Genomic DNA, 23,756 nt, shown 5'->3' on the forward strand with positions numbered 1-23,756 from the left:
AGAGGAAAGACGTAACAGGAGACTTGAGAAAATTTCATATTGAGGAGCTTCATAATTTTTGCTCTTAGCGTAATATTATTAGGATTATTGTAACAATGAGGAATGAGATGGGCGAGGCATGTGGCACGTATGAGAGACAAGGAAATTGCATTCAAAATTTTTGTAAGGACATCTTAATTAAAGGTGAGCCGGGGTAGCGTAGTCGGTATAGCGACTGTCTACGGGCTGGAGGACCTAGAGGTCGCATTTCGATTCCCGGCAGAGCCAGAATTTTCTCTTCATATCTTCCAAACTGACTCTGTGGTCCACCCAACCTTCTGTCCAATGGGTACCGGGGGCTCTTTCCCCGGGAGTAAAGCGGCAGGGGCGTGAAGCTGACCACTCACCTCCAACTAGTGCCGAGATCAAGAAAATGTGGATCTATACATCCACTCCCCCACACACCTTCACGGCATAGTGCTTAATTAGTTAAGCACAGGGACGACTTTACCTTTACCGTTTATCTCAGTCAAAGAAACCACTACGAAAACCTACCCTTAGATTAGGAGGATAGTATTAAAATGAATTATATTGAAACTGGATTCATCTGATTTAGGAGAGGAATTACTGATGGACTTTTGTGATCATGGTAATGAACCCTTGAGTTCCGTAAAGCGTTGAGAGGGATTTTTTTGAGTGGCCATGCAACCTTAGCTTCTTAGGACTTTTCTTTCTTTACCGGTATTTGTAACATTTTGAAATAAACTAGGCCGTGTCCATAAAATTTTGTAACGCATATTAAGTTAGCGTTCTTCTTTTTATGGCACTAAATGATATTAGGAGAACAGTTAGTTCTCTCTGAAAGTAAAGCTGACCTGTAGCAACGTTCCTGCGCTCACTGTTGTGCCCAGTTGTAGCTCTAAGAACCGCACTGACGGAGATACGTAGGGACGGTTGCAGTTCCTCCAGGAGAACATTGTTGCACAGAAATTGAGTTCGTGAGTTGTGGATTAAGATTTCCAACTTTTTTCTGTGTGGGTGCCGGTTGCATGAAATCAGCTGTGGAACGAATTTGATGAATGATGCGGCCCGCAGTAATGACATTGGGAATCGCGACGGGGTTCCCCGCAGTCGGACCAGGAGTTCGACGTGGCTGAGTGCGATAACATAGATGGCTCTCATTGCTGTAGCAGCGATAGACATGTTTGCGTGCAGTGGAGCCGACGTTGAACTTACTGCGTATTTTTTTGGCTGTGTTGCTTTTCTCTGTGAACTTCTCAAATCGTAACTAATTAGGCGGGGCAAGGACCTTCTTCAGAAGCTAGTAGTTGCTCATCTAATCAAGAAATTCATCCGTATTGTATGAAACTCGAAGGTTCGTTACCTTGAAGAATTCTGTTTTCTGGGACATAACGCCATGTAGTCCGCTAAAAGTTAACCGACGTTTCGGAGGAACATGTCACCTCTATGTGAAGATTCCAGAAGATAAACTGTTCATAACTACGCTATGAGAACCTGAAATGCTACGTTCATCACCGTGTGCACAAGAGTCCGCCAGTGGTCCATATCCTAAGCCAGATGAGTCCAATGTATATCTTCTTATCGTATTTCTTTAAGACCTCCTTTAATATCATATTCCCATATACCCTTAGATCCTCGAATTGGTGGTCTTTCCTGCAGATATCATGTCCGAATATTTACACCCAAGACAATATTTCCCCATTCTCGTCTCGGTTAACAGTATCTTGACCGCGCCATAGTTCAAACGATTAGTCGCTGGCTTCCCACCGCGGCGGCCCGGGTTCGATTCCGGGTCTGGTCAAGTGGGCTTTGTGATGCATAAAGTGTCGCTGGGGCAGGTTTTCTCCGAGTACTTCGGTTTCCCCTGCCAAATTCATTCCAAAAATTGCTCCACAATCCCCCTCACCTATCAATTGGGGCTGGTACAACAGGCCAGAAGTGGCCGCAGTACAAGGGACTTAGTCCCACCCCACTAGCAATAACCGCGTCTTCGTATAATGATCTAAATAAATGTTTAGCTCCATCCGTGTACCATAGTTTTTGGCGTGTTGACAGAAAAATGCACAAAAATGTGCCTCTTATCTTTGCCATGTCCGTCCGTCTCTCCATCTGTAACGTCTCACGAACCGCTTAGCGTACCTTTATATTACTGAACTTCGGTATTAACAAGTGTAACTCCTGTTTGTTAGCACATCCGGTTGTGGTCAGAACTGACTACAATATCAGCCACTTCACATGAAGATCCACACACGTTTCAGCGTCTGTCTCGAGTGTAATTCTCGCTTAATTCCTTAAATATTTATATAAATACAAATTATTTTAGGAGGAAGTTGTAGAGAAAAATGAAAACATTTCATTTTTTCCTGCCCCCAATCACGGGTTTTAAGATAATTAAACAAAATGGATTTCTGTGCCCTTGATATCATAACAGCGTGATCGCACCAGAATTGTTACGTCATTCGCATATCTTCTGACTTATTCATTTTGTGTGACGTGTAATCAACCATTCTGTTATCCTGTGCTATACATCCTTTAACTGTGCTACAAGCAGGAAGGTCGCGGGTTCTATTTCCAATGAGGTCATTGTAATTTTCATTTGACCTAATCCTTCCAGCCACACTATGGCCCTAGGGTCTACTCAGCCTCTAATAGAAATGAATAACAAGACTCTTCTTTGGGCGTAAAGGGTGGCCGGCGCGTAAGGCTGACAGCCTCATCACCATGTGTGAGACTGTCTAGAAGATAGCTTCAACGTCTTCCAACCATATGGGCCTCCACGGCCTCTTGCAAGGATAGCTTTCCCCTGTATCTTTCCTTACGTCCCTATCGAATTAGTGTTCTTTGTTTCTTGCAGTACTGGGGCAGTTCAGCCAATTAGATCGATCTGCATATCCCCCACGATGGGCACGATCAATCACGTGACCCTGTAAGGCACCCAGGAGCCTTAATGAGTACATAGGAATAAAAGTGCTACAATGTGCCATATAGAGATATCATGGCTCTGTCAATGAAGTTACGGGTATCAGTGAGGCCAGAAGTCATGCTGGGAAGATGACAGCCACCAATAATATCATTGAATGTGCTGACAGGTCGGGGATGTACCCCCCGTCGACCCCCGACACCCCCTCTCTCTGCCATCCATCAAACGCTACCCCTACTCAACTATGGAGCTTCGAAGCTCCCAGAATCAAAATTGATGATGCGCGAAGTTTGCAACTGTGACAGACCGAACTGTGTTGAGGGTGGACTTCGGCATGAATATGCAACTACTGCGGTTCTCAAACTGTGGTGCGTGAGCGCTGATGGGACTGTAAAGTAAATCCCTATACAACGCTTTTTCTAGGTACATATGTTGAGAGATTTGTATGCTGTTTGACTGTGAGAGTCAGCTGACGGAAAATATCTCAATAGTGAACGAACGAGCCTTCCTTCCACCCGAGTTTAGTGATCTACGTGCATATAAATATGAATTTAATTAAATTATGATCGGCCGTTCTGCCTAAATCTATAAAAGGTGAAGCTGTCCCTGTGCTTAACTAATTATACATTATATTATGCAGACGTATGGGGGGTGGATGTGTAGTTCCACATTTTCTTGACCTTGGCACTATCTACAGCTTCACAGCCCGGCCGTTTTACCCCCCGGTGGTCATTGGATAGGAGGTTGGATGGACCCGATAGCCGGTCTGGACATAAACAACCTACAAGGGACAGAGCAACGAGTAGAGCCCATCGCGTAAGTAACCAGACTAACCGGCGTCATTCCAGGGTTAGTATTGATATACCCCTTGCTGTGAGAACATTGTCCAGCAAAAAGAAATGTTTACTTACAGTTTCCTTAAATTCAGTACTCATATGTAATAGTGGAGACACATTCCTCAGTGTTCTTGCTTGAAATTGTCAACTTGGCGGTTTTCATTATCGAACACGAACAGTTGGCAACCTCTGATAGAAGATCTAGAGACAATAACAAAGCGATGGCGCCGTGCGTTTATTTACTAACTTGTTTACACATTTAATAAGCTCTTACTTTATCTCATAAATTATGGGTGAGAATAAATCGACACGGAATTTTATTTAAATTAAATTAAAATTGCATAATGAATTTTTGTCAGTCTTACATAAACCAAGTTTAATCTAAATCCATTACGTGGTTTCGGAGTTCACACACGCTTACAGTCGGATTTCTCGAAAGACCTAGCCTGTCATTTCTTTCTCCACTTTATTAGGGGTACATAAGAAACTTAATAATACTACGCCCTTTCGAGATAGTCTGAAAGATGCCGACGTTTCAGAGGAACATGCTACCTTAATCCTGAAGACGAAGGTAGAAGGTTATCCGCAATATTGGTACCTACCTATCACATACTCGGCATGGCATCCCAAATGCTAGTACTCGCCATAGGCACCTCACACGTGGAAGGTCTGAACTGGTTTCATCTGGCTCATGGCAGAGCTCACGGTGGGCTCTTGTGAACATTGTAATGGACTTTCTTGTGGGGTGAGACTGAGTCCACTTGCTACTGCGACCACTAACCGGCCTCCTGTACCTACCCCACATGATAGATGATGAGTGTTGCAGCAGTCGGTGCAATGAGAATTGGCAGGGTAAACCGAAATACTGGTAGAATGCCTGCTCCAACGCCACTTTGTCCACCACAGATCCCACATTTCTTGACCTGGGCTCGAAGCCAGGCCGCCGGCGTGGGAAGCCGGTTACTAACCGCTTGAGCTGTGGCGCGGCCCGACCTGCTGATTCCATAAAATTTTGGTAATATCTTGAGTATCTGAGCAGCTGTTGGCCTCTGAAGAAGGACTGGATTGTTTGGAGGTATGTCCTATGATTTTGAAGCGCAGTTACTGTTTCAGATGCCCTGCAGTGACTATAACAGAGACAAGTGTTTTGAAGATCGTTACAAAGAGCAATAAAGGAATCATGCAGAAGTATTTCCCAGCACATAACAAGAATATATGACTTGTTATATGAGGGGTTGAACCTCTTAACGTTTTTTAACTATAAATTAGATCAAGTGCGAACGATGATGAAGTTAAGTACAGCTATTAGCGGGGGTTTAGAACTGCCCCTCCCCCCGCGCTGTGGGCCCCCGTTGTTGTACTTGTGATCCCGACGCTGGGCAGATAGCAACACTTGGCATATTAGGCGGCGACGTGCGCTCTATGTAAATCTACGGGTGAGAGAGTCGCGTGGCTGCGGATTGGCTGGCTCAGGTGCCCTGCACTTCTGTGATGCGGTGCTGAGAACGCCGTGGGTTCAGAGTTGTACAGAACTTTGTTATGTCTTGTAGGATTTGAGGTTATTACAGCCGTGTCTGTGAAGAGTTCTGTGCAACATATATAACCAGGCTGTAGGGTGCGGTAGCGTAGTTGAGGCACTATGCTACAAGCCGAAAGGTTGGGGCTCGATTTCTAATGGGGTGGATTTTTTTCAATTGTTCTAATCCTCCCAGCCGCACTATGGCCCTGGGGTCGACCTAGCCTCCAACAGAAATGAGTACCAGGAATCTTCCTGGGGGTTAAAGGGCGGCCGGCCGGCCGGCGCGCAAAGCTGACAACCTCACCACCATCTGTGAGTCGATTGTCTAGAAAATGTGGGAGCCTCGACGTCTCACAACTCTGTGGGCCTTCACTTCCTGTTACGGGGATAAATTTATCTATACCTTACGGTGTTATATGCCAGAAGACTGACTTCCGCGTATTTATACAGCAGACATGCGTATGGTATTACGTTGATTCCTTCTTCTGCGGAAGGATGTTTAAGGATCATTGCCAAGAGTAATATTTGCACGGAATGGAAATTAAACCAGAGATGGAAGAAATTACATGATGACGTCAGACTTTACTCCACCGGAAATTATTACGATGACTTAGTTATGAAGGTAGACGTGTGACACATGGTAAAAACGAGGAATGATTGAAAGGAATAATTATATCGAAACAAGAATTCATTCAGAAGTTATTGAAGGAAAGATAGAGGGGCGGATAGAGGTGGCCAGAGGACGAGGAAGAAGACGTAAGAAGATGCTGGATGACCTTGGGGACAGAAGAGGATATTCTCATTTGAAGGAGAAAGCTCTAGATCGCATTAAGTGGAGGAACTGTTTTGGAAGAGACTGTGAACCTGTCGTCTTGACAGATTACTGATGAATGAATGAATGCGGATAGGACTAAACGTCTATTTGCAAACGCTATGGTATGAGATCGCTTAGGACATCTAAGCTTTGAAGGATGGCTATGGATTACTATTAGAAACGTCTATTGATATTCCGCAGCATATCTTCCTCGTATCTTCATCCTTTATACTTTCATACCTTTACCTCCTTCCCTTCTTTCTCCATGAAAATTACTAAGCTTAAGAACGATGCAACACGTAATGGAACTTATGCTGTATATATTGTATTACAGCGTGCCGCTCCATCTGTTATGAGACACTGTATTCAATATACATGCATGACTTCAAGTGGCGCTTCCATTGGCGTTCGCGCGAAGTTGTTGCAGCTGGCGCGGAACGGACTCTGCATTGCTTTACATCTGTGAAGTGAAGTTAAGCGGAATAGATAAACAGAATGACAGGATTCTCCAATTCTCTTTTGCTACGTTTTTCGCGTTCCTTCAAATTAACCTGTTTCGGAGTTACCCGCCTTCTGTCTGTGAACCGTTTATTACGTTTAATCTGCAATCTTTTTAAATTGATCATCCCAGCAAGAAGCGACGTAAAGCGACTCCATATGTCACCATCCCAACGCCGAGCACCAACTTCACCTTCCTCCTGTTATTTCTTATTTAATGATTTAACGAAAAGTGACAAAGACGCTGATAACAATGTAGACGCAGTTTCCTGAACACTGTAATTTAATTCTGTCCTTTCATATTATTATCAATTAAGTTGTTTGTTCACGTTCGGTCTCAAGTATTTGGCAAATGCCTTCTGAACACCTTTTTATCCTGAAATTATACGGTGGGGGGAAAATAAAGAAGTGCATTCGAGAAGAAAGACCTAATTGAGTTACGTTCCTCTTATTTGCCTCTCTCTTTTAATTTTCTCCAGCTACTCTTTATTCATATATTCGCTTCGCCTTATTAAAGCAGTTAATACAACACGTCAAAAATAAGGAAAGGGCTCTCAACATCCCCTGCTGCCAGCAAGACACAGGAGACACGTTTTAAGGAAAGACTGGCGCACAAGTTGCTCTGCTAACTGTGAAGATACGGCTTGTATTGTGGTTCAGTTGAAACTGAAATTAATCTATCTGATTATCTAATCCTAATCTGTGGGTCTACAGTTCTTTGTTAGAGCTTGACCGTGTTTTCAGTTTCTTAATCCAATACGCAGTCGGTAGGACTCCTTGGACGGGGGATCAGCCCGTCGCTAGGCCGCTGCATATACACAGAACGATACAAACAGAATAAACGCACACACAGAGGTCAGTGGTTGGAGTGGGATTCAAACACACGATTCCAGCATTAGAGCGAACGAAGACAGTTCATGCCTTAGACCCCGCGACCGCTATGATCGGCAACTGATATTAGTATGGGTTAAGAATACGAAACTCTGTGAGAGGAACTGGGTACAGTGTTCTGATGACCCCCTTGGAAGTGCTGAGGTTCTTAACTTTCCCCGTCGTCTAGTAGCGTCTATTATTAAGGAATATAACACTTCGAAAAGTGGATCTGTTTCTATCTTCAGGTAAAGAGACGGGAAAGCACACACACTTAGGTCTGCCAGAAAGAACCAGTCTCTATCATTCCACCCGGTGAGATATGGGAATTTTCTCAGCCAACCAAAAGGAAAACGACATGGAAGGAACGTGTCCGAAGAATGAGCGGAACCCAGGAACCTGAACAGACTGTTGCTTACAGCATGCACGACGAATGTGATACGAGAAGATTCAGGAAGGGATAGGAAGAATCATAAGTGAAGCTGATATTTAAACATTGACGTGTCGGAGGAGGAGGAAGAAGAAGAAGAAGACTTTTCTCCCTGGAGTCAGTTTGATTTGATCTGGTTTCCTCGACAGTTACACAAAAATCCATCCTCATGAAACTAAGTCGCCCTCGAAAAGTTTAAACTTCTTTTACTCATTGGAAGCATGAATTTCGTCCAAATAATATTGTGGCTTGTGGACCCGTTGCTAAGTAACGGCTTCGCCAACAGACACGAACATAACAATCCCACTGCACCAGGATACAACAATAATGAGAAGTAGTGTTCTCTATGCGGTCCTTTATATAGCTACGTGATGCAATAGTAGGACTAATGGGGAGAGTTGTTTTCTATGCGGTTCTTGCCCAGGCTTCTTAAGGAGTCGAATGTGCGTTGTGAATTAGTCTTCCGTATGGAGGCGGCGTCGAATACCTCCACCGTAGCACCGCTAGTCATAGGATGCGACGAAAAGGGAAACCAGTGCCGGGGGGTATAATTTAGCCACTCTGTTCCTGGGGGACATAAATGGGGACCTGGCCCTCCAGGTTGGGGAAGTCTCGAATCGGAGACAGTAAAATGTGGTTATGAGTCCCGCGGGACTCAGACCCGAGAATGATTGCGCTGGCGATGACCAACAGCGGTTGTAAACGACAGACCCGCCCTCTCGTCAGAGAGAATGTTACATAAGGACTATAATAGCATGGGTTCAGTTTGAAAAAAAAGTACTGGTCGTGGGTCTCAAGGGGCTTGTCGCCAAGTCGAACTGATTGGCGGTAAAGTAACTGACTCTGAATTAGTTCGGCAGTTGGGAGCCAGTTAGTTCATCTGGGGAGCTGCAGCGGAAAGGCGCCAGCCAGCGAGGACAGGAACGCCACATTGTTGGAGGCCGCTACCAAGCAACACAGTGAAGAACGTGACTGAGAACACTGCTCTGTGTGTGATAGTGATTTGTAAAATGTGGTCACGCGTTCAATGAATCCGATTACCAATCGAGAGCCCTTCTATAGCCACACATCACGTGAGAATGTTTAAAAATTCAGTTCCTATATGACAGAAAACATTCTTCCTCAGTTACCAAGTCCGGTCTCATTAAGGCTGTTTAGAGAAGCAATCGCTGTTTATTGTGTTAAGAGTTCGGAACAGACAAGCTCATTTTTGTGGGCACACCTTCAAGGCTTTACCATCTTAAATCATATGGTATATATACTAACCGTTATACTTAAAAAGGTTTGAAATTTTAAATCGCTCTCTCCAGATAGGCTTATTATAATTATCTAAGTTGATACATAGTCATCAAATAGCCCTTGACACAATTACGGGTAAGGCTGTACCTGACCACACCGAGTTCGTGCTTCTCCACCCTTCCACCTGAGGATGGAAACAGTGTACATCATCAGAACTGAACAGTTCCACAACCCTGTGAATCCTGAACATATATTTGGCACTTACTGTACTGGCAGTTTAAAAGCAACGCTGGGTAATGTTTTTTCTTCTTTTCAGTGTGCGGCCAGTTAACGTAGCGACGCATGACTAAAACAGCGTCGCGACGTGACCCCCTTCCTCCGTCATGCTGGCCAACCGGGCCATCTTGACCGTACCAGAACATAAATCTCGCACCCCGGACTGGCGCTCTCTTGCTCCTGCGTTTTCATATCAGTAATTTTTACGAGCAGCGCTCTCTTCTGTAGGAAGCCAGCTTGAGCAGAGGATTCCAAGCGTTTAAGGCCGGCCAGCCCTCGAGTGGCGCTCGTTCATAATTCTTTCAGAACTCGCCCGCGCTTGGCACACCTAGGGGCCAAGCGCGAATGCGTCTCGACAGGTTACGTATGCCTCGACGCTTACCCGATTCTTAGAGGGTTAAATTTTCTTGGACATTGTCTGAATTGAAAGACGCCCGACGTTTCGGGTGTTGCATCTTTAGTCAGGTGAACTTAAATTATACCCATACGTACAGTATGGCTAATCATTATCGCAAGGAAAGTTGTAAGAATTATTGTCACTTATGTCGTTCAAAATACATAACCACATTTCTGAGGCTACATGCAAGTATGTAAGGTGCAAAGGTATAGTTATCCCTGTAACAAGCCATGAAGGCCCATAGGGTTGTATGTTGACGAGGCTCCCACATTTTCTAGACAGTCGGCTCACAGATGGCGGTGAGGTTCTCAGCCTTACGCGCTGGCTGGCCTGGTACTTATTTCTGTTAGAGGCCAAGTCGACCCCAGGGTCACAGTGCGGCTGGAAGAGAAAAATCGTGTGTTAAGTTAAATTCAAAGCTTGTCTTTTCGATGAGATACGTTACAGATATGTAGCCGTTACCACAAGTGATATTTCAAGAATTGCTGTCAATTTTCTCCATAATAGAGGACGTTTCGGAGGCTAGATTTGTATTAAGATAAGATTAAAACGTGTCAATGCATTGAGTTGTTGGCCATCACAAGCGATGTTATATTGCCAGTTGTGTCTTTCAGTGAAGGGGCACGACGTTTCGGAATCTTGTTGTATCCTAAAATGAAATGTAAGAGTTCCTGACCAAGGGAGCGCCTTTAGTAAAGTCATGACAACGGACAGTTATGACAGCATTGCCCAGTGCTTAGTTCACAAAGCTACACTTCATTTTATCATATGGCTCACATATCTGTAAGCCCCCCCCCCACCCAAGTAATATTATAAGGGTTACATTACCCATTATCTGGGCCAGAAAAGGTTCAGCTTCTGGGATTCACTGACTGATCAAAGACGTGAAGAGAAGAAGTGTCCATATTTAAAGCAATGTCCCAGACTGGCATGTCGCTACTCAACAAAATTGAGATCTCAGAATCGCTTGTCTCTGGGCCGAGTATCGAGCCCAGGACATCCAGAATACTGTCACGGCTCACTTGTACAGGTCTGTTTGCATGTAATTCGTTGAACACAAACAATTGTACCTCCTGTAGCAGAATTAAGATCGTTATAACCTCCAATTGGAATGCACATAACCTAGTTCGCTATACCCCTTGACTCATTGTGAATTGGGCGTGCCGCTTGTTCACTCCCGGCTGCCCCGATCATGCATCTGCTTTTTGTACAGCTCGAGTGAAGTGTGTATATCCCTCTGAGGTGCAGGGTGTCATGAGGAAACCCTCTCTTCGTCTTCATTGTTTCGCGCTTGTTTCTCAATCTTCTTTCGTTGCTGTTCATTTTTCTTTCAGCTTCCCCTCTGTCTTTACCCCTCTTCTTATTTTTATCATCCCCTCCTTTTCCTACTCTATCTACTATTCTCCTCCCCTCATGACTGATTAACTAACTGCGAGTCCTTCTTGAGAACCCGCCAGTTGCTCAGCTACTCAAGAATTTCGCAATGTTTTATGTGACCCGAACTTTCATTACCGTAGATTCTAAAGGGTTCTGACGATGGTGGATGACACACAGAATTGCTGGGGTTTTTAACTTTTTCCATCGTCCGGAATTTTAGGTAATAGTGGACACGACGTTTCGGAAACTGGAACTGTTTCCGTTTTCAGGTGAGAAAGGAAGACACGTACTCAGTTGGGCCCCTTAGAAAGAGCTAATCTCAATCATTGGTCCAAAACCCCAGTAATTCTCTGTTTCATTACCGTGTTGACAAGAGCCCACCACTTGTCCCTATCCTAAGCCAGATGAATCCAGTCCGCACTAATTCATAAATCTCGTGTTTATTTTTCTTTGGTTAGATCGTTTCAGAGAGCCCAAATCCGAATCGCTGTGTAACATCTCGTCACAATTTTCTTTTGCGGCGGAAGACCATCTCTTGACGGCTGTACCCGCAGCCTGAACATCCTTCCAGCCCTGACAGGACCTGCTTCTGCTGTTGCAGTGCTGAGCCTGCGGAACACACAGGAGGAGGAACCCCCCGACCCTCAGCTCATGCGCCTAGACAACATGCTGATAGCCGAGGGGGTGGCGGGCCCAGAGAAGGGCGGCGGAGCGGGGGCAGCAGCCAGCGCCTCGGCAGCCGCCTCTGGGGGCCCCGGACAGCCAGATAATGCCATCGAGCACTCCGACTACCGTGCCAAGCTGGCGCAAATCCGCCAGATTTATCACCAGGAACTGGAGAAATATGAACAGGTAAGTGGTGATTCGGGAGTGGACTGTAAATCGTGCGCAGATTCCGATGAAATTTCGTACTGGGGAGGAAGAAAACTACCGAGTCGTTTCCTAGCATATACAGAGTGTGATGGGAGGGATTTATGAAGCACGCCATAGTGATGGGCTTAGGTGCGATGATGTACTTATAAAGATTGGTTGAGGTTAGGTGCGATACACTGACACAGACAGCGTTTTGATCTCATAAGCCTCCTTTAATTTTTTTTTTCAGAAAAGGAAAATAGTCTGAAAAGTATATTTTAGATCACGTTGCTGTTTATATACCCTTATTGTTGCTACGCAACGGCTCGATGAACACTTTCCCGCTGCAGCAGATACAAATATGTTTATATATGTCACGTTTTAACGAAACAGAAGAATTGAGTTCAGAGTTTGGCGCGTTGGCTGTGCAGCCTTGTACTAGGAGACTGTTTATGTGCAGTGAACGGCCATCCATGCCAGTCTTGTACGCAGAACCCCTTAGCCACACCCCTCAAATATTAATTGAGAATTGTATTTTTAATCTTGTCAATTAAGAAAGGAAGAGTGACGCCTTGAACTGACTGCGTACTGGTTGCATTCGCTGTCACTTAAATCTTTTCCTGAAGACATGTCACAGACACACAGCGAGAGCGCGAGTGGCTTATTGAAATGCTGCAACAAGACGGAAATTTTGTAAAATAAAACTTGGTAGCTTATTTCTTGACAGCCCCTCAATTTGCCACTTGACGGCATAAAGCCTCCCCTCTGCATGGCTGTAAAATATCAGGCAAATGAAAGGTTACAAACTTCGAAATCAGAAGATGTAAAAAAAAAAAAAAAAAAGTAAACGTAAAGCTATCCCTGTACCAGGCAGTGAAGGCCCATAGGGTTGTGAGACGTTGAGGCTCNCGGAACAAGAAGATCTCGCCTTGGAATTATCGTATTACTATGTGAAGCTAACAGCCTCTTGCGCTCGCTGTAATAACACCTCAAATAACGACCTTTCTGAACTACAGGAGGTTCTGAAATAAATTATACCTCATCTTTTTGCAGTATATCATTCAGGTTTTATTGAGAATTCTTTTGGTTCTGTAAATTATAGAGAAATGTGTGCGTTTCCAATTTCTTAACACTTCCACTGTTTCAAACGAGATATATCGGTTTTAAATCACTTTTTACGTTATGACATTAGCGGATATAACCATGCCTGGCCGTCTCTTGAGACTTGTAAACATTCAGCGTTATGAAACAGTCATGTTATCGAGTATAAAGCAGACGGGAATACCTTTCTACTGAAAATCTCAGTATGCTTAATGTTAATAAGTTTTATTTTACTAGAATACCTTATACAGGGTGATTCTTCTGACAACTTCAGGGTAGAAGACTAGGTCAAGAAGCAAACAATGAGCAGGCGGCAAGCAGAGCGAACCGCGTACACTGAACCCAGCCTAATATAGGCCAGAAAGGAAATATGAGAAGTACATTAGCAACGTGACCATTGTAAGGAATTCAGGGAATCAGTGGGAACAAGGAAAATATTAAAGAACAATTAATTCGGTTGATTTAGGCCGTGCCATAGTTCAGGCGGTTAGTCGCCGGCTTCCTACCGCGGCTGCCCGGGTTCTAGCCCAGTCAGGTCATGTGGATTTGTGGTGGAAAAAGTGGCGCTGGGATAGCTTTTCTCCGAGTATTTCGGTTTCCCCTGCCAATTCTAATTCTACCGACTGCTCTACACACATCTATCATCCGGGGCTGGTACAGTAGGCCAATTAGTGGCCGACGCACCAAGTTGACTCGCTCTCACCCCACTCAAAGAAACTACTTACTTACCTGCCTGTTTCCTAGCGTAGTTTCCGAAGCAACGTTTCGACTGAAACGAAACCCATGCATTTCACCGATATTCCTGTGGCATGCGGTGTGTCCGTACGAACATGGCGTGTTAGTTATAGTAGCTTGTTTGGTAGAGCCGACAATCCGTGTGGTAGAGATCTGAGCGTAGGGAAGAATCCGTCTAATTATACCGTTTGCCGTAACAAATTTCTCGCCTTGTTTTATGTTACCCGCCCCTGTAAGTGCAGGGAAGACGTGCGGTCTCCAGCCCCTCCTGTATATACAGGGTGTTCGAGAAAGAGTTCATACATTTTAAACATTTTTATTGAGAAAATAAATAGAGCTATGAGAGTGCAGTTTTCACCACCTAAAACACGTACCCACATTTCTCCATTTTACTGCACGTCGACTTTTAGTCCCGTTAATGTTCAAATTCCCTGAAATTGACGCATGCGCACGAAGACCACACTCTTCTGGCTCTGTTTATCTTCTCGGTAAAAATGTTTAAAATGTGTGCACTCATTCTCGGACATGTTCTATAGTAATAAGCAAGCTGTTTCCATGGTAACTCGTGCAGCGCTTCCATGCGAAATTTATCACAGTCGATTTCTAGCTAAGTCTTTATGTTCTGGCTGACTGCTTCTCAGCTTTTTTGAGGAACATCACGTTAAAACAGAGTTCAGCATCCCGTAGCGTACAAATCATGCTTCATAATGCACACGAAATGGAGAACTGTGAAACACGTAGCTAATTTTTTAAATTAACTTTGGTTATCGCCGAATTTGCAGTTCTAGTTCCGCTATCCATAATCACCACCTCCTCCTTTTACGGGCTGGTTCAGTATTAATATAATTAACCACGGTTTACCACTTAAACTCCATCTGCTATGGGAACGAGGGTACGTCAGCGCCAGTTAGTGACGTAGGCCCCTACGTCATCATTAGAAATGTTACTTTCTAGTTGCAGTATTCTTCCTATATTCATACCCCGGAGGGAGTTTCAAATATATTGTCACGTGGTTGAGTGTATGGATTGGTAATCGGATTTATTGGACATTTTCCCCTTTGCTCAGTTATGCAACATAATATGAAGGCGTATGGCTGAAAGAGGTAGCGCTCCAGACAAATTTAACTTCTGCGCTAAATGGCTATAAGTGATCAGTTTTATGAGCGGTAGTTCACGGTTTTGCTCTTTATTTTTCTAAAAATTACTTCCCAATTCATTTTTTGGCTGGGACTATCCACTCTACTCCCAAGAAAAGAGCCCCCGTTACCCATTGGATAGGAGGGTGGGTGGATCCCAGAGCCGGTTTGGACGCTGTAGAGAAAATAAGAATCTCTCTCCATTCCGGGAAATTATCCCCAATTCCTTTATTCACCTCATAGCTTAGTCACTGTACTGACTGAGCTATGCCGGCCCAATTTCCCATTCATTTTCTTCGGAGTTTCCTCCCCTGAAGCTTTCCTAGCGCCAGTTTTCCCTCATGATATTCTGCGTCTTCCTCAGACACTTTTCGCTCTCTCTTATGTCCTTATTCCAGATTCATCGCCCCGCTCGACCTCTTTGAAATCCCTGCCGCGTTTAACAATGTCTCCCATTCGACCAACATGTCCATACAATATCAGTAGTGTTTCATCTGTCTGAACTTTGTTGCTTTTCCTACTAAAACCTCTCTCCTAATTATTTCATTCCTTGTGTTGCCTGACACATCTTCATATCGGCCACGACCCGAACAGATTCTCTCCGAGAGCCGCCCGTCCCGTTGTGCGAAATGTCTGATATAAACGCGGGCTCGGTGCACTCGCCGTGTGCCGGGTAGCACAGCAACTGCCAATGAAACATTCAGCTACCACTCAACCTGCTGGTGGCCCCAGGGACACTGTTTCTAGGACCATCTCCATAATTTAAAGCGTACATTTGTCGCCGGATGCAACTATGTGATCTGGATGTCCAATCACTTTCAGGGACGTACAGGGAAAGGGAGGAGGAAGGCGGGAGTTTTATTTTTACCGCGTGTTTAGAGGGAACTGCATGTTGTGCTACAAAATGAATATTGCACCAGATAGTACTGAAAAATCGCTTTGTGGAACGAATACAAATTAAGTGAAGTTGTGTACGCTCTGAAATGAAAAGAATTCTGCCATTTTGTGACTCTTTTATCGTGTGGAAGAGTGGTGATGTTTTCCTTGCGATCCTGTAGCGTGTTTGACCATCCTGTGATTCTGACAAATGGGGTATCCTACTTTTTAGGGAACTTTTATATTGTGTACGGAAAACTGTCCGCAATGCCAGTGCGATTTATAACAGAAATGCCCCGAAAAAATAATATATTAACTGAAACTATGCCTGACGAATATCTTTATAATGCAAACAAAATCTGACAAACGGTCAGTCGGCCAGTCTATCTTGATTTCATTCCCCATTTAGGGCCCAAGGCTGGATTATTGTTATTGTCAGACAGTTGGACCGCATGAAATACACGGCGTCCAATAGTTCTTCTGTTGTTGCGTGTGTTTTCGTTGCAGTGGGAACGTGTTTACCGAGCTGTTGCCAGGTAACGGCCGTCTCTTCTGGCTCTACTACTTTAGTGCCGTAGTGGGGCTAGATCCTTATGCATTCTTCGGCTGTAGGGCTTTGTAAGAACCATGGCCTCCTTTGTTTTCTCTCTCCATTCCGCTCTGTTATTTGCATTTGCTGCCATATCTTCATTTTAAGCTCTCGTAAATCATTCACTACATCATCCAGCCGTCTCAGTCTGGACTTTCCCCCATTTGTTCTGCCGTCTATCACATGCTCCAACCACTCACGCCATCTCCTTTTAAGTACCCGCTGCCAGATCTGGAGTTATGTATAGTTCCCTCTGTTTCTTAAACCCAGATGGGTTTTCCAGTAGAGGCATCTCTTCGTCCAATCCAGGTTCCGCTTTAGACAGGTTTACTATATTGAAATTTTGGCGTATCCGATGATTTTATAAACATGAATAGACGTACATCCTATATTTATTCACAGTTCCTTGAGCTGTAGGCCTTACTGTATAGAACGGAACCGAGTAACCAACTCCTTGTAAAGTAGTCCGCTCAGCTGCTCAAAAATTTCCCGCCGTTTATGTAACCCGGAAGTTTCTTGCCTAAGAGTCCGCCACTGATCTCTCTCCTGAGCTAGATGAATCCTGTCCACAACTTCACACCCTATTTCTCCAAGATCAATTTTAATATTACCCTCTCGTCTACTCCTAGCTCGTCTAAGAGATATTTTCTTGAGGTTTTGCGTCCACCATTTACAAGGTATATCTGAGCACTAGCATGCATGAGACATTCTCCTGTATATATATATATATAATTAGTAATTTGTATATATGTCTGTTGATACCTTGATGATCTCTTTCTGTTGAAATGTCGCGCCGATTAAAATAAGCATCAAATGGTATTGTTGTACCAGTGATTGCTATGGTAGCGGGCACGGAAACTCGAGTTGAGTGGTACGTGCCCCGGGGGGGGGGGGGCAACATTAGAACATCACAGAACTATTTCTGGACACCTTTGCTTCCAATTAGACAAATATTGTGAAAACGAGATATTTTAGGGGAAGTCCCGGTGCTACAGTGGGGTTAGCAGCCGCAGAACAGTCTCAGCATTGCCCATAGTGCTGCAATTAGGAAGTAGCTAACAACAGAGCGAAGTATTAACAATGGCACGCGAATCACAGTAACAATTGAAAGTAGTTGCGGAGTTCGCTTTCCGCAGCGAGACATGAGAATCGACTCCAATCGATATTGTGTACCATTTCGATTCCCATTTTCAAGCTTTGCATGTTTGGACCAAAGGGGTGAGTTGGCGGGGGTGGGAAATGGGAGGGTTCTTTGTCAGTGTCTGTGTGGGGGTGGTGTGAGTGTTAGGTACTCTCACGCGAATCTCTCGTTAGCTGCTGATTTCCATTTCCACGTGCGATACTGCATAGGTACTGTCCGCTTCAAACCATGAAGGCCCTCAGGTAGTATCCTAAGGTTCCGTGTTCAAAGAGTCTTGAAGATTGCTGTCTTCTGGAATGGGAGCCATATAGGCTGGTATATCTCGTCTTCATCTTCGGGCAAGAATAGTCACCTTTCATTCTTTACACTTAAGCCCTGAAGACGGAGACAGCAGATTCTTCCCGAAACGTCGGTAACATCACAGAAGACATCGATCTCATTGTCATCGCCCAGAAAACCTCAGATCCCACAAAAAAGAATGTTGCGAGGCTTTCAGTGGGTAACGCTGTGTACCACAAACGTATGAATGGCAGATTAGAGGTATGCGGCCATGACCTCATGGAGATATCGCATCATTTGTATGGAGCGACCGAAGAAATACTCTGAAAGCCTCAGTCAGAATAGCGGATGTTCCGGCCGAGATTCGAGTGTGGAGCCTCACCGCTACACGAAACCTCTCGATGGCTCCTTGAACTGATACCCAAGAAACAATTTTCTCTTCAGAAAATCTTGTTCGTACGAATATCACCTGGTCGAGCCTTACATATATCTCCCCCTTTGCCTTCTGTTCGCTCCCTTTAGAGGTCAGGTATCAATGAAAACAAACAGTAGAGCCTTCAAGGAGAAGTGCACTCTCCACTCGGACGGGTAATAAGTGCTGATTTCGTAATTACATCGCGTCCCGTAGTTTGGAAGAATAAATTCCTCAGGATCTTGGCGTTTCACAGCTTGACGATGTGGTCCCATTTTTAGCTAAATGAAGACATCTGGAACGTGAATTTTTATTATAATGATGCGCGATGGCCACAAATTGAAGTAAAATAGCTGTAATGGACGTAATAGGGTTTCTGTGTGTATCACTAGGTAGCCGCATAGTTTCATGAAAGTCTAAGTATCAAACGCGCACGTGCATGTTCAGAGGATGGTTTCAGTAGTCAAAATGGCGACCGTGCTCGAGGATTATGCTACCGAAAAGCTGCGTTCTGTTGTGCGGTTTTTTATAGGCAAAAGGACTCCGTGCAAAGGATATTCATAAAGAAATGTTTCCCGTTTACGGTGGGAAGTGTTTGTAGCGTAAAGCGGTTCACAGCTGGAGCGAGAAACATGGCAAACGTTTCGCTGATGACGAAGAGGTTGAAACGAAGGTGCGGAAGTGGCTGAGACAACAGTCAAAAGACTTCTATTCTTCAGGTTTCGGTGTTGGTAGAGGATATGTCGAGAAATAAATGTTTTTTTCTCTTTCTGGGCTCGAATATCACATGTTTTACGTTTTATATCCATTTGTGACCTGTTTACTGACTCCGGCTCGTAGATGCTGCGTTTAAATAAAAACAGACATGTATTTCTAAATCCGAAATCTATGCTTTTGGTAGAGGCCGTAGATTTCTACATTTCGCGATATCGTCTCCGTGTGATATGCTGATATCTGATTTGTTGCGTGCCGTATGCATTAAGTTTCCGTTACCTCTTGAATACACGTCACATGGCCTCACACACGCAACACCGCAATTTTTGCAACCTTCATTCCACTATTTATAGATAAGATAAGTCGTTGTTTGGTTATGCCATTGTTTTACATAAGGCAGTTGTCACGTGACGACTTAATGAACGCGACAGTTGCGAATCGTGGGGCGCTGTTCTCAGCTTTCAACATGTAATTCGTTGAATTATGCAGACCGCAAGGTGCTTTAGTGATTTCTTTGGCGCATTTGAGACCAGAAGTTAGCAAATGTGCGCCTGTTCGCTTTGCTCCTCTTGAAACAATTCGAGAACCCTTGGACGTGATATAATTATATTTGATTTGAAAGTTTGTTAAAATTTATATTAAAAAATCAGATTTTGGTTAAAACGGACAAAAAACAATGGACGGTCTATTTGAGTTCCTACACGCAACTCGCTAAACATTTATTGAGACGAAAAGTATGTTGAGCTTGAGATACAGAGACAAATGAAACACCCGTTCTATGTCTTGCGGTGAAGCGTACCATAAATTTCTGGCGGTTATTCGCCGAATTCCCGCCACGACGCCTCATGTTCGATCCCAGGTCAGGTCATGTGGGGTTTTGTGGTGGACAAATCACTGGTGTGGGTTTTTTCCAAGTACTGCTGTTTCCCCTGTCAGTTCCCATTACGCCACCTTCTCCACGCTCATTAATCACAATATCATCGACACTGTAGGGTCTCAATACTGACACTCACCCACTCACTCACTCACTCACTCATGGAGCTGAGCCCTTCATGAGAAACCGCAAATTTTGCAGCTACTCAAGAACTTCCAAGCATTTTATGGAATCCGAAGGTTCATTACTGTGTTCACAAGAGCCAGTCCATACCGCCCCATCATATCTCTCTAAACACTTTAATATTATCCACCCATCTACGTCTTGGTCTTCCTAGTGGTTTCTTTCCTTTTGGGTTTACCACAATCTATATGCATTCCTGGTCTCCCCCACATGCCCTGCCCATTTCACCCCCCTTAACGTGATCATTCTAATTATATTTGGAGAAGAGTACAAGTTATGAAGCTCCCCATTATGCAGTTTTCTCCAACCTCCTGTCACTTCATCTCTCTTCGGTCCAAATATTCTCCTCAAAACCCTGTTCTCAAACGCCCTCAGTCTATGTTCCTCCCTTAATGTCAAAGACCAATTTTCACATCCATACAGAACCACAGGCAAAATTATGGTCTCGATACTGACAGCGTCATTAAATAATTAACTTAAACTTCTGTGGATTTCGGCGTAAATAGAGGGACTCGCGCGCTGTGTCGAGTATATGCGGCGAGCGAACACAGCAAAATTTAATTAAATAATTATTTAATTAAATTTTGCTGTGTTATAATTAGTGGCGTGGAGGCGTAGTTCCGATTATTCTTATCCTTGGTTCTTGATGGAGTTAATTGCTTAGTTTCACGTTCCGGCAACTTTAAGATCACTCTGAAAGAACTTCCGTATGCATCGCATTTTTTATTGTTTTGAGGAAAAAAAGGATATGTATATATATATATAATACAAAAAAAATAGGCCTAGGCAATGCCCATCCGGCCCTCTGTAACAGATTCTTATAAACACTTATTCTAGTATGGCGGTTCCCCCCCATAATTTTTAAACATCTCTCTTACCTTAACTCTGAGAATATACTGTTACCATTTTGTACGTAGAGGGCTGTGTTGGATGTGTTGCCTCCTGCAGGTAAGACTTCCCTGCTATGCTTCGGTCCTTAACAAAGGGAGCGGCGTAACTTTGTTTGTACGAGAATTCTCTAACCTCGCCGGAATCAGTCCCACCTAAATTGTAACGGAGACAGAATTGTGGGATGTAGTCCCGCGGAACTTCACCGACATAAAAATTGTCTCGAATATATAAAATTTGGTAGTTTTGTGGGATATGGAGTTCCCACTGTAGTGAATATTCAGGTATTATCCTTATAACGGCATATAGTCATTCAGGAGGAGACCGACGTTTCGGAGGAACATAGTGCCTCAATATGTTTGCTATTTGTTGATTAATTAATTATTTTATTTTTGGCCGGCTCTTATGATCACAGTAGTGAATCCTCGGGTTCAGAAATGGCGAACAGTTATGTGATAACCTCGGGACTGTTAAGTGTTTCACTAACGACGCTGCTTCTGTTAGTTATTTCGTTGATTATATCATTAGTTAGTTGTGTGTTATGTTTGTTATTATTATGTGTGTATTGTTGAATCGTATTTGTATATGTCCTGTTATCAATGGAGGCACCGTGGCGCGAATTGCCCTGTGCCTGCTAGGATTACGCGCGCGCGATACATGATCTTTATGTAAATCCATTTTATATGGAAACTGTTTCTCTCTTTTATGCCTTTTTGAGTAATATTTTATTGGTAAGAGGAGTCTGAATGTCAGCTGCCGTCACCTGAAAAGTGTTACGAACAGCGCAATGCTATAATACCAGTTTCCTCTTCGAACTCTTTAACCTTTTGTGTGCAGTTTCAGCTGAGTTCGCCATGCAAGCTCTGTGCGTGTAAGAGTAGCATAAGGTATACATATTCGTAAGTTAAACTCTCTTAGTCACTACAGATGCTGCACCCTTTGAAACGTCAGCGGGAAATCTCGTCATACTATTTAACTTACCCTGTGAGCCGGGATTGCGCTGTCGGTATAGCGACTGGCTACGGGTTGGACGGCAGAGGGGTCGGAGTTTGAGTTCCGGTAGGGTCAAGAATTTTCACTTCTCCATATCGTCCGCACCGGCACTGGGTCCCCCCAGTGGGTACCGGTGCTAAAGCGGCCGGGACGTGAAGTTGACCACTCACCAACTAGTGCCGAGGTCAAGAAAACATGGATCTATACATCCAACCCCATACGTCTTCATAGCGTAGTGCTTAATTAGTTAAGCAAGGGGACAGCATTACCTTTTATTAACTTCCCCTGCTTTCTCCCGAATTCCTTTCCAGTCCAGTCCGACGTTTAACACCATATACCACTGATAACACGCTCAAATAGTCAGTCGTAAGCCACATCTTATGTAATGCAACACACTATATATTTCCATCGAAATATTATCAGTACCCACATAATAGACACGATACACGGTAGCTGGTTTGTGACCTGATGCTGCATAACTTATTATGCAGTGTATTAAAGCCCGATAAGATGGAGACAGAACTCCGAAACGCCGATAAGTACGAGTATGTACTAGACTACGCGACATGACAACATACAAGACTGTACAAGACTGTAATCCTCATACTCGCCACTCTGAGAACCTCAGATCTCGCGAAGGCGAGAATGATGATGTCCGAAACAAAGTAACGGAACGAACAAACAAAGTATATAACGAAATGAAAAAGACATATCACCTCTCGTGAGAAAAATAAAATCTAAAATAATTGTAAGATTTGGAGGTTTTCACGGCGGTGATTATGAAGAATGCCGTCTTCTGGGATGTGGTGCCGTGTAGATATTTTGTAAACCGATGTTTCGGAGAAACGTATCGTCTCCAACTTCAGGGTGTAAAAATCCCCGAGCGAAGAGCCAACATTAGCAGGTGGCTGGTTCCTCGCTTGCGGATTTGTATACACTGAAATTTGAGACGATACATTTCTCCGAAACGTCGGTTCACACATTATCTACACGGCGCCACCTCCCAGAAGACGGCATTCTTCTTAAAGAATTGGTTATGGAAATTGAATTCGCGTCCGTAGGCCCTCACGGATGGTACAGGTGTACACATTTTGAAGCAGACTGTACCGTGGAGAGCAAGCAAATGTAGCCGGAGGATTAACTGTATATGCATGCCCTCTACCGCCTGTACACTAATGACAATGCACGTACATACAGCAGTTAATTCCAACTACAAATTACACGTTGGGAATATTTCACAGCCTTTTGAAAATTACAGTAATTTATGTCGGAAAAGGAGTAATTTGAGTGTGACTTGCCCTTCCTCTTTAGAAAGCTGTGTGTAGTTTCGTAATGGATAACTTACTTATCTATCTTTAATAACTGTTCCTTAAGATACTGTTTTATTTTGTTTTATTGTAGTTTCTTATATCTTCAGCGTCATCTGTAGTGAAGAAAGTTAGCTCTTCAGTAATTGGGTTGCATTATTCTGCGTATTACTGCTCCACAAGGTAAAGGTAAAGCTGCCCCTCTGCTTAACTGCGCCATGAAGGCGTATGGGCGAGTGAATGTATAGACACACATTTTCCTGACCTCGGCACTAGCTGGAGGTGAGTGGGTCAGCTTCACGCCCCGGCCGATTTGCCCCCTTTACCCATTGAATAGGAGGTTGGATGGACCCCACCGGGACTCGAACTCGACCGTCCAGCCCGTAGCCAGTCGATATTCCGACTCCGCTATCCCGGCTCCACAAACGATGTAAAAATGAGTTTAAGGTTCTTTGACCATGCACAACTTTTGAGCTTATTTATATTTGACTCTCTCCACC

The 23,756-nt window shown here is 44.1% G+C and overlaps 1 protein-coding gene across 7 annotated transcripts in view; it reads left to right on the plus strand.

Annotated features, from left to right (window-relative positions):
- The window catches only part of LOC111874916 (homeobox protein extradenticle), a 592,846-nt gene that overhangs the window by 450,848 nt on the left and 118,242 nt on the right, over positions 1-23,756 (plus strand). For all 7 annotated transcript variants that reach the window (XM_023870785.2, XM_023870786.2, XM_023870787.2 and 4 more), the window contains one exon: positions 11,778-12,028. In XM_023870785.2, the coding sequence (XP_023726553.1) occupies positions 11,778-12,028 (251 nt within the window). The remainder of the gene's footprint in view (positions 1-11,777; positions 12,029-23,756) is intronic.

Source organism: Cryptotermes secundus, unplaced genomic scaffold, assembly GCF_002891405.2.
Source record: "Cryptotermes secundus unplaced genomic scaffold, Csec_1.0 scaffold595, whole genome shotgun sequence".
Taxonomy (NCBI): Eukaryota; Metazoa; Arthropoda; class Insecta; order Blattodea; family Kalotermitidae; genus Cryptotermes; species Cryptotermes secundus.